At 41.7% G+C, this 12,448-nt stretch overlaps 1 protein-coding gene across 1 annotated transcript in view; it reads left to right on the top strand.

Annotated features, from left to right (window-relative positions):
- LOC124594664 (leucine-rich repeat and calponin homology domain-containing protein) overlaps positions 1 to 12,448 on the top strand; it is a gene marked incomplete at its 5' end in the record, with an annotated part of 256,146 nt that overhangs the window by 172,572 nt on the left and 71,126 nt on the right. Inside the window, 2 exons of the mRNA XM_047133034.1 lie at positions 6,819 to 7,051; positions 11,575 to 11,711. Coding sequence (XP_046988990.1) covers positions 6,819 to 7,051; positions 11,575 to 11,711 — 370 coding nt within the window. The remainder of the gene's footprint in view (positions 1 to 6,818; positions 7,052 to 11,574; positions 11,712 to 12,448) is intronic.

The raw sequence follows: 12,448 nt of genomic DNA, 5'->3' as shown, positions 1-12,448 counted from the left end.
CCTCTCTCTACTGATGACATTGATGCGGTGGTTCAATCAGTCACCACCGGCATCGTTACTGCCGCCGCGTCTGCCATTCCCCGTTCTTCTGGGTCCCCTCGGCGGAAGGCTGTGCCTTGGTGGTCCCCTGAGATCGCTGAAGCGATTAAAGATCGCCGGCGGGCGCTCCAGCGTCACAAGCGACGTCCCTCCTTAGCCCACCTTATCGCCTTCAAACGGCTGCGTGCGTGGGCCCGCCTCCTCATCCGCCAAGGCAAGAAGGAGTGCTGGGAGCGGTATGTGTCCACCGTTGGCCTCCATGTCACTCCCTCGCAGGTCTGGGCCAAGATTCGACGCGTCTACGGCTATCGGACTCCTGCCAGTGTCCCTGCGCTCTCACTGAATGGAGCCGTTTGTACTGACTCCGACGTCATTGCAAATCGCTTAGCAGAGCATTTTGCTATGAGTTCCGCTTCTGCGAATTACCCCCAGGCCTTCCGCTCCATTAAAGAGCGGCTGGAACGTCGGAGCCTTTCGTTTCGCACCAACCACCCGGAATCTTACAATGCTCCATTCAGTGAGTGGGAATTTCGCAGTGCCCTAGCTGCTTGCCCTGATACCGCTCCTGGGCCAGATGGCATCCACTGTCAGATGCTGAAACACCTTTCAGTGGCCTGCCAGCGGCGCCTTCTCGATCTTTACAACCGTCTTTGGGTCGAAGGGGAGTTTCCGTCGCAATGGCGGGAAGGCATTGTCATCCCCGTTTTGAAACCTGGAAAGACCCCTCTGGAGGTGGACAGCTACCGTCCCATTAGCCTCACCAACGTTCTTTGCAAGTTGCTTGAACGGATGGTGAGCCGGCGCTTGCATTGGGTACTGGAGTCTCGGGGCCTTCTGGCTCCGTCTCAGGGAGGGTTCCGTAGAGGCCGCTCCGCCACCGACAATCTGGTGAGCCTGGAGTCGGCCATCCGTACTGCTTTTGCCCGCCGTCAGCACCTGGTCGCTGTCTTTTTCGACATGCGGAAGGCGTACGATACGACATGGCGTCATCACATTCTTTCTACGCTTCATGGATGGGGCCTTCGGGGTCCTCTGCCGATTTTTATCCGCAGTTTTCTGTCGTGTCGTACCTTCCGCGTGCAAGTCGCGGCCTCGTATAGTTCCTCCCACGTCCAGGAGAACGGTGTGCCACAGGGCTCTGTTTTAAGTGTCTGTTTTTAATAGCCATTAACGGGCTTGCTGCGGCCGTGGGAAATTCTGTCTCCGCTTCTCTGTATGCTGACGACTTCTGCCTTTATTACAGCTCTACTGGCATTGCAGCTGTTGAACGTCAGCTACAGGGCGCTATCTGTAAGGCGCAGTCTTGGGCTGTAGCGCATGGGTTTCAGTTTTCGGCAGCCAAGACCCGCGTTATGCATTTCTGCCGGTGCCGAACAGTCCATCCTGAGCCGCGGCTTTATCTTGCCGACGAACTCCTTGCTGTGGTGGAGACCCACAGGTTTTTGGGTGTGGTTTTCGATGCCCAGTTGACTTGGCTGCCTCATATCCGGCAGCTTAAACAGACGTGTTGGCGGCATCTAAACGCTCTGAGATGCTTGAGCCACACCCGCTGGGGCGCCGACCGCTCTACCCTGTTGCGGCTCTACCAGGCGTTAATCCAGTCCCGTCTGGATTATGGGAGCCTGGCTTATGGCTCAGCATCCCCATCTGCGTTACGGGTGCTGGACCCAATTCTCCACAGTGGGATACGCCTTGCCACTGGTGCTTTCCGCACCAGCCCTGTGGACAGCCTTCTAGTGGAGGCAGGTGTACCTCCACTGCGGTTCCGACGCCAACGTTTGCTGGCCGCTTATGCTGCGCATGTTCTAAGCTCGCCCGGGCATCCAAACTATCGTCTCCTGTTCCCGCGGTCGGTCGTCCATATGCCAGAACTTCGGCCCCGGTCTGGTTGTACAGTAGCGGTCCGCGTCAAAGAGCTTCTCTCTGGGCTTCAGGGTTTCACTGTTCCACCTCCTTTCCGGGCTACTTTGCATACACCCCCATGGTGTGTTCGTCGACTTGGCACAGGGCCCTAAGGACTCAGTCCCTCCAGAGGCCTTCTGCCACCGCTTTTATTCCATCCTGGCCACATATCAGGGCTCTGGTGTTGTTTACACTGACGGTTCGATGGTTGCTGGTCGTGTCGGATATGCGCTCACTCTAGGGGACCATTCCGAACAATGTTCCTTGCAGGATGGCTGCAGCGTTTACACTGCTGAACTGGTTGCCATCTTTCGTGCCCTAGAGTATATCCGCTCCTGCTCAGGTGAGTCCTTCGTTATCTGTAGCGATTCCCTGAGCGGTTTACGAGCTCTCGACCAGTGTTTCCCTCGTTCTCGTCTGGTGATGGCTATCCAAGAGTCTCTACATACTCTTGCCCGTTGCGGCCGCTCTGTGGTCTTTGTGTGGACCCCCGGTCATGTCGGTATCCTGGGTAACGAACATGTTGACCGCCTGGCGAAAGAGGCCACCAGTAAGCCATCTCTGGACGTTGGCCTCCCAGAGACTGATTTGCGGGCAGTCTTCCGCCGCAAAATCTTGGCGCTATGGGACGATGAATGGCGCGAACTGACAATGCGCAATAAACTCCGTGCTGTCAAGGAGACGACGGCTGTGTGGCAGTCATCCCTGCGAGCCACTCGCAGGGACTCAGTAGTTCTTTGCCGGCTCCGCATTGGCCACTCCCGGCTGACACACAGTTATTTACTGCGCCTGGAGGACCCTCCTCTATGTCGCTGTGGGGCGGCTTTGACAGTGGCCCACATTTTGATGGCCTGCCCCCTTTTAGCTGTGGTCAGGCAGACATTTGCGCTGCCTGCTACGCTCCCTGCCCTTTTAGCAGACGACTCCACTATGGCTGACTTAGTTTTACGTTTTATTCGGGCAGGGGGATTTTATCATTTAATCTGAGTGTTTCTGTTTTCTCTTATTGTTTTGTGTTGATTCTGGCCTTTGGCCTATGATTTTAAACTGCTTTTTTAATGTGTTTCTAAGTGGTTGGCTTTTCCTTTTTTATTTCTATGGTCGGCCAACCACCGTCACACTCTGTGTGGTTTTAGTTCGTTTTGTCTTTTCTTTGTCTCGGTTTCTCTTGTTCTCTATCGTCTGTGATCTATTCTGTTCCTCGTTTTTATTCTCTGTGGGTGTTCTTTGTATTTGGAAAAAGGGACCGATGACCGTAGCAGTCTGGTCCCTTTAATCCCCAAAACCAACCAACAGTACCTGCATATTTGTCATCGTACCCTAGTAATTATCTGAACTACAATATTAGACCATTAACACTGTAATAGCGCCTTAGACGGTTATAACTGTAAACGAGGCATATAATTTCAGGTTTACAAGCCTCCTCTGGTTTCTTTCAGGGTATTTTGATTTTTTATTTGCCTTTTAAGGATCTTCTACCGTAACACTCTTTGACTTGACTAAGACCTGTATCTGTCTATAAAGTGGTGTTTATGCTTTCTGACAACTTTGTGTAGCTTCCATTGAAGCAAACATTGTTAAACTGTGTAAGTTTTCTGCAATATAAATGTTCATATAGAAGAGAGTTGCAGTGGATCAGGAGATGAGAGAAATCCTGAGCCACCTTGTGCTGGCTTGGTTTAGCCAATTAGGTAGTGAAAGTTCTTACAACCGATTGCACATACGCAAGTAGTTACAGATATTAGAGTGACAATATGGCTATATGTGTCCAGCCGAAGAGTTCTGTACGTCCATCACATGTCAATCCCATAGCAACAGAGGGAGTAAGACTTGAAAGAGAAGGAATATCTTATATCAAAATATGTATAATTAATAATTTTCTTTTAATTTATGAACCACTGAAGTTGCCTAGCATGAGTAGGCGAAACATATGTGGTATACACAAATAAGACGGAATTCTTCCTATCAACATTATAAAACATAATTTGAGGATGAATAATTTTGGTTAGTTAACCTCTGATGTGAGTTTCAGATATTTGAGCTTGGGGATCCTGAAAATTTTATGAAGGTCCCATATCAAGTTAGGTAAATATAATGTGTAAACCTCTTTTTGACTCTAACTACAATAGCTTAAATTTGTTGTGTAATCGAAAGTAATAACTTTTATTTACATTGCACTTGCTACTACTAAGTACACTGTTGCTTTCATCATCGACCCTGAAGTTGGTTTGTTGCAGCCGTTCACTCCTGCTGCTTGCCAGCTATCCTCTCCGTTTCATTATAACTGCTTCATTACACACCACCTGGTCTCCCTTATATACTCATATCCATACCTTTCCTTGTGACACTCTCCCTTTACCATTCCTTCAGCCACTGTTTTCAACAACAACAACAACAACAACAACAACAACAACTATGTCATAAAATGTGTCCAACCACTCTGTCTCTTCATTTCATTTTGATCTTTATTATCCATTAATTTTGTACTCAGTAGATCAATATTACCTTCAACAGTGTTGAGCAGAACCATATTTCAGAAGCTCCTAATTGTTTCATTTTTGTCTTCCCTGTCAATCATGTTTCACACTGATTGTGACATGTACTTGAAATATAGCTTTCTGTAACCTGTGGTTTTTGTTTTTGGACTTTGGTGGCTGTTTCTGTTTATAGAAACGTCCTGTGTCTTGTGTCATTATTGCTGCTGTCTTTGTTGCATTGTCCTTATTCACCTATTCAACTTCAGAGACAGAAAGATTCGTTCACTTCTTCAAGTATCTCTTGTCCATGTGTCTATTTAGCCATCTGGCATGTCCACCTACTGTGCGTGCAATTACTGTAGTATTGTTCTTGTTTAAACTAAACTGAGCTAAAACTAAAGTGAACTAAAACATTATGACCCCTGCTCACAGCAATACTGAACGCCACCTTGTGGCATTATATAAGTGGAGCAGAGATGAATGGGCAACCATTGTAGCTACGAATAGATGAGGAAATCGTTTGACATAAGTGACATTGACAAAAGGCAGATTTTTCTGGCCCTTTGCCTGCGAACAAGCATCTCAGAGATGGTAAAGGTGGTTGGCTGTCCACATGCTAGTGTTGTGATGCTTTATAGACAGTGGTTGGAGGATGGTGAAACTATGAGTAGCCTGCAAGATGTTGATTGGACCGTGAAACCATGGAAATGTGTTGTCTGGTTGGATGAATTGCGCCTCTTGCTGCAACAGGTCTTAGATTGTGTTTGGATACGCAATCATACTGGCAAAAGGGTGATCAAAACATGCACCACATTGATACATTGGTGAGGCAGTATTACACTATGGAGAACATTTGCCTGGCCTTCCACGGGACCTGTGGTGTTATTCAAAGGCTCTATGGCAGCTGTGGACCACGCGAAGAATACTGCAGACCAACTTCATATCTTTATACTTAATGCCTTTCCTGGCAACAACGGCATCTTCCAGCAGAATAACTGTCCATATCACAAGGCCAGAATCCTGCTATAGTGGTTTGAGGAGCAAGGTAGTTGATGCTGATGTCTAGGCCACCAGATTTGCTTGATGTGAATCTAATGTAGACATCTAGGACTTTATCTGACACCAGCGCCGCCCTCACAAACTACTGGCCCATAATTTATGACAATTGCTTGATCTGTATGTTATCTGGTGCCACGTATTTCCAAAAAACTTACCAAAGATTTGTTGAATCCACGCCACACAGTATTGTTCTGTGTTGTGTTCCACACCTATTAAGCAGGTACTGATAATGTTCAGCTCATAAGTGTTTACACTTTTTATCTATATATGTAATTCTCTTGTATTTGCTGTGATTCTGTTGTTCATGAGAGTTTCAATGGAAACTTTTTTCTAGATGTCAGGTTTCTGCCAGTTCAGCATGTAATCAGGATACTGGCATGTCCATTATTAATATTTGTAGTCACTGGTGTGAACTTGTGTGACTCTCTGTCATTGAACTGATGTTCATATTAATATGTTAGAATTGTTTTGTATGCCGATTAGGATAATACACTAGAGGGAGTTATTTTAATGAAACTCTGAAATTGTATCTCACAATTTTGGGTTTTTGTAGTTGGTGTTTATGACATATATTAGATTTCTGTGGTGCTTTTCAGTGATTTTGTGTAAATGATTTAATGGTAGCTCCATTGAGGTTATTACGAATCCATTCCAGATGTTACACATTTTTGTTAGTCCCTACCAGGTAGTGGCTGTTATTAATGCATGGGAAAGGAACCTGATGGTGCCGGGTATTTAACCCAAAATGGATGTTTATGAACATGTTTGTATTTGAAGGATTGAAGATGATTGTAGCATGATTAGTGCCAGTATGCATAAATTAGATGTGCTTGAAATTAATTTTTACAGAAATATAATCATTCCAGTTTAGGGAGAAAGAAAAATATAGTGGCTCTGATGTGTCGATGGAAAAAAAAATGTAGCCTTCTGTTAACACATGTGCCATTTCAGTAAGAACCCCTCTCAATTTCTGTTCTCTTTTGTGGATTTCTGCTACATCATCGTGCTGATTTTGTGCCTATGACAGACAGTCCCCATATTGACATAGCTCTTTATTTTCCTCAATGCCTCGCTTATTTATAATTTCTTAAAAACATGCCATTCATCAATGGCCAGTACACCACTACTGAAAGTTGTACTGTTAAATTGCTGAGGTTGCCATTGGCCAGAGACAAAAGTGTAGTGGCCTCTCAAGTCTTCTGAGCCATACTCACTCATAATTAGGAAGCCAATGGGTCAAGGAAAGCTTTACGGGTAGTAGACTTTATGGTGTTTTGAATGAGTGTAATCTTCTAGAAGATTGGTGGTTACCCTATGACAGCTGGAATATTTCTGTTGCAGCCGCAACCAGTTGAGCGTGCTACCGAGCTCACTGTGCCAGCTGCCGCTGGAAGTGCTGCTGGTGGCAAATAACAAGCTGGTGTCTCTGCCCGAGGAGCTGGGTCGCATGAAGACACTGGCTGCGCTTGATGTCAGCTGCAATGAAATTTCGCACCTGCCCCAACAGATTGGGGAGCTGCCCGCACTGCGTTCCCTCAACCTGCGCCGCAACAAGCTAGTCGACCTGCCACTCAGTAAGCACTCTACTCCATATACAGCATAGCATCAACTGGGTTAATTAATGCAAGCCTAATTATAGTGTGATATATTTTCGCTCCGTAGTCTAGTACCCATTCGTAATATCTTGCTTTCTCGAAGATTTTCATGGTGTGAGTTCTACCTTGACACTATGATATAAAGTGTTGCCCATAATTATAATGCTGGAGGGATCCTGTTGTGGTAGAACATCACTGAAATGTTTCTTAAATGCTTCACTTTTTGTACCTTCTTGTGAATCTCTAGTATTTATTAATTTTAATTTTATGCCAAAATTAAATAAGAATCCTCTATAAAACCGCTGTTGCTACCTGTATGTGCAGTAACTAATCTGCCATTTCCACATGCCATGCATGAATCCAACACTCTTTAATTGGTAGTCAGGTGCAGTGTGCCCACACCAGATGTAATGGCACTGGAAGTATGTTCTACTTACAGTATATATTAGTTATTTCTTGTTTCTCTAGCATGAATGACCAAGTCAGGCATATTAGAACATTAGAAGCATTCATAGTGATTAAATGTTTAACCTATGTACTTCTTGTTTTATATCTCATGGGATAGTTGCTCTCTTTGTCCTCCCTTCAGACATGATCATGTGGTCTTGTCATTCATATGCGCTGTGTAAAGGTGTGAGGTTGCTTCATATTCTATAGTGAAACACTGGTGCAGATAATTGTTATAAGGCATGAACGAACAGATTATGCTTGATGTCTTCAACAAGTTTTTATAAAGAAGATCTATTGCTTCTGATAAGGCACATAGCATATAGCATCCAAGTTCAGCAGAATTTTTGCTTCAAGTTTATTAGGTGTGTGAAACTGTCTACACTCAGCAAGATGAGAACATTACAAATATATGTGTTAGGAAAGTCTGACGATACTATAAATACTGTTGTACTCTTGAAGCTACATGCATTTTTCTTCAGATATGAAGGTACTTCGAGTGGTAAATCATGATGATGACTTGCCTACTTTTAAAATAAGTTGTTAATAAAAATTATTGAAAAACAATTCTTTTCAATATGAAAATAGAAAACTAAATAATGTTATAACAGATGATGGAGACAGACAAAAACTTCCTTCGACTGTTAGATGAGATGGGAACATTTGCTTAACATGAATTACATGGTAAATTGTAAAGCTTTTACATTCCATTTTGTTTAATTATTGCAATCAAGGGCAATGAAGCACTTTACAGTATGGCTCCTCCTCTTCCTCACAGTTGTTGGTCATAAGCTAATACATCAGCTAATACATTGCAACAAACTGCACTACAGAGTTCTGTGTGAAGATGATACTGTGTTGACAACATGTCATTAACTAAACATGAAAACAGAAAGAGACACGTTGAAATAAAGCTAATGTAACCACATTGAAATGTAATATAAATGTTTACCAGACATCAGTATGCCACAAAAGGCAGGTGTGCTTGCACCAGTATTTGTAACACTGGACACACTGTAAATTTGCTTCGACATCATCCCTTCCTTTTTAAAATTTTGACAAACATGGTAGTTTGACCATATGCATCAAAGAACATCAGAAATTCCAGGAAAGAAAACACAGTGAACCCGAGACCAGTTATCAGCCCTGGGGAGGTGTGTGGGGGTTGAGGCTTGAGGTGTGCCACTTTCATGTGGGTCAGGACCCACTTGTGCCCCTCTCTCCCTCCCCACACCCCCACCCCCCTCTCCTGCAAAACCAATTTATTAAAATTATTTATATTTTCACAAATATAAATTTCCAAATATTTGAACTAATTTTTTAGGTTAATGTCCCATATAGGCTCTCAAAAGTGCCAAAGAATTCCAGAAAATTGCAAGCTATGTATTCTTTGGTTGATTGCCTGAGGCAGATGAGCATGTCACCTGGCTACCAACTGAAAACATTCTCTTCAGCTGAAGGCAGCAGTTTACAGGCTGACAGAACCTGATATTGAACACAAATCTGACGTGGTTCAGGAGACCACAGAGAAAACCCGCAAACTGCAGGAAGTGAAAAATCGTCCATCAATAGAAAGATAACAGAAAGATTGCCATTACATGAATGTAGGTGGAAATGCAATTCCTTTGATGTTAGCACACCAGAACTGAACCGTTGATTTCTGCATCTGCCTGAGATATGCTGTCATTTTTTATTTTGTCACTACATAATATTTATTTCAGAACACTGAATATTTATTCTACATTTTAAAACTAGTTGCCCCTCTAATAGAACAGTTAGTATGTAGAACTATGGTTGAAGGACTAATGGAGTATGTAAAGGTGATGTAATAAGATAAATTACTTTAAAATATACATTTTATTTTAATGAATCATAATCTATAATGTACTAGTGTCAATTAATGAGTCTTATTCATTCTTGAAAAAAACTGAATCATCTTATGTCTCATTGTAACAAGTTTGCAGGTAAATTTCATTTCATTATGCTTCATGGACTTTTAATGTGGAAAAATAAGCACAGTTTATTCTTATTATATAGGACAGAATTAAAATAAAGATCAGAAAGCATTGACTAGGGTGCCTTCTTGTATGTGTCTCACTTCTGTCACATGTTCCATTTCCTTTGATACATATTCTTCAACTAATCAACCACAATGTTAGAAATAAAAGTGATTTTGCTCCTTTGCCTAACAACTTAATCTCTTCTGCTTTGTTTCTCTCATGTCTGTGTCACCAGTGATCTAACACTGTATTAAATGTTGCTGTTGTTGGTGTTGAAAAGAGCAGTTTTCAGGAAGGAATCTTGCTTTAATTTAGTATTTTTATAGAGAGCAATTTCTCCATTTTCTTCCTCTTCTAATGAGGCCAGTTGCCTGAAATGCTCCCTTGACCACTTCATACTGAATCAGCAATAAAACAATCACACATGAAGCTTATATGTTCAAACATATCCAAAATGGACACAGTAAGACTATGGTATACTGCCATAATCCAGTGATGGGCAGCAGTTGATCAGGTACAATGCTCCCTTAATCTATACCAGATGCGCACTGGCTATGCAGCAGTGCATAGAAACAATGTTCCAAACATTGTTGTGTCACATTGACTCTGCTCATATTCCTAAATGACAACTAGACTGACTAATACTGTGTTGCCTTTGAAGTGGAGTGCCTGCCACATTTGAATGATGGTTGGGTTGATCTGTCTTTATTATTTACCTGGGAACCTGACCATATGTTACAATAACTAAATATGAATGGGAATTGGATGTAGGTCCTAATGTCCTCCTGTTTGCTTTCTGTGCCCATCTCCTCCTCCTCCTCCTCCTCCTCCTCCTCCTCCCCCTCCCCCTCCCCCCCTTCCCCCTCCCCCTCCCTCTCTTCTTGTCCATTACATTCCCCTGACCCATCCATCTTCTCTTCTCCCTCCTGCCCTCTCTCTCTGACCTTGGTCTTGATAATTGTTATTGCAAACGAAACCTGGATTGGGGATTGAAGTTGCTTAAAATGAATGGGTAAATTGGTTGGGATCGTAGGTACACAGGGCATTAGAGAGACCTCCCCAGCTCCTGGATCTTTAAGGAAAGTAGCCTCAATGATAGTATTTCACATGGCAAATGGGTAGGATTACAGAGTTTCAGATGATTCATATTCCATAGTAATATTCTAATCGTAAGCCATTAAGACATAAATGCAACTTTCCTATTTCCTGTTAAAACTGACTGCAGCGAAGAAAAGAAAAAAAAAGGCACATTATGCAGATGGAGGAGTGTTCAGTATTCAGGGATGTGGCAGGAATGATGATTCAAAGCAAAAAATTCAAGTAAATGCGGCCTGTAAAATGCGTAACTCAAGAACTATGAGCACTTCTTTAGTAAAAGAGCAAAGATAAAAAATTGCATTATTGTATGTGCTTTATTGCCCATATTTGAGTCATTTTTGCTTTGAATGATTGTTCCTGTTGTATTACTGAATAGTGACCATTCCTCCTGGGACACTCTGGATAAGTAGAAATAATATTTGTGAGGAAAACCATATTTGTCTAATTGTTTAAATGCCCTGATGTAATAAATTAATTGGAAACTTTTTGAGATTTTTGGTAACAATGTTCAACATTGTCTTATCTTTCCATTTTAGCATGGATAAGGAACCAGCAGATAGTAGACAGTAATTTGAAAAACAACTTAATTTTTACTGTTACTCTGCAGAATTGCTTACAAAATGAATAACAACTTTTGTTTCTCCAATGTGAAAACTAGTTGTTCAGTTTATTTATAGTATGTGTGTTCTGAAAACTTGCAAATTTGTGATTACCTCATATTCATGTATTTGTTGCAGTTGCTAAGTAGAAAATTCATTTGTCATATTTAATTATAGCCAGTAGTTGTTTCAGCATTAACATTTTGTGCTCTATAATTTAGTTCAATAGTTGCTTTCTTCTATGCATAATTTTGCTATCACTGTTATCACTGATATCTCAGTAAGTACTGTAAAGTGAGTAGTCATTTAAATCATGTTTTTGGAGGTCAGCACATAAAATATATATGATTTATTCTAGGTTTGACAAATCTCAATCTGGAACGATTAAATTTAAGCGAAAACAGAATCTCAACATTACCAGCAGAGCTTCGCTTCATGACAACATTAGTTGAATTGATTCTTACCCATAACCCTTTGATTTCACCACCTGCATATGTAAGTTTCCATAAATTCCTTTTTACATATATTTAAAGTTATATAATTCATTTTCTTGTGAAAAAGGAGCTATGCAATGGAAGATAAGTGTATAAATACATTAGATTAAATTCATGAAAGCAATTTGTTTGAGTGAGCACACATAATGGGATGGATAAATCAGAAGAAACACATAAAATGAGACCACTGTTTATGTTAAACATGAAGCTCTTCATCGTGTAATTGAATACACGTAGAAATTGAACAGTTAGAGCTTGGTGGCCTACTGATTCAGTTTTCACAATGATTTATTTTAATTCCTAATAGCCACTTTAGATAAATATGTAATAATACAATAACTGTTTCACAAATCAAGGATGCTGAATAGTGAGCTCAGTGTTCATAAGGCTTGTTTTGAGTTACTTTACCTCCACAAATATTTGATTTTATTGGAAGCTGTGTTGTTTACAAACAAAACACAGGAAGAAAAGTAAAAACAAGTGCTCTTTTCATAAGTTACCATACCTTCAGCTTATTAGCTGCCATGCCATGTACTGAAAACTGCTCCATATTATGTGAAAAAACTACCATCAAGCTTATAATTAGATTCTGAAATGCAAAGTATGAGAAGCAAATAAAAATTTGAATTATATGGTGTAATACTCTAAGGCTGCTAATGTATCTACATCAAGAAAACTTTCAAAGGTCTACTTCAATATATCTACAGGTACATTTGCAATAAAGTTTGTGAACTGTTT

The sequence above is a fragment of the Schistocerca americana genome, chromosome 2 (genome assembly GCF_021461395.2).
Source record: "Schistocerca americana isolate TAMUIC-IGC-003095 chromosome 2, iqSchAmer2.1, whole genome shotgun sequence".
In the NCBI taxonomy this organism is placed as follows: Eukaryota; Metazoa; Arthropoda; class Insecta; order Orthoptera; family Acrididae; genus Schistocerca; species Schistocerca americana.
This window is presented reverse-complemented; position numbering and strand designations above follow the sequence as displayed.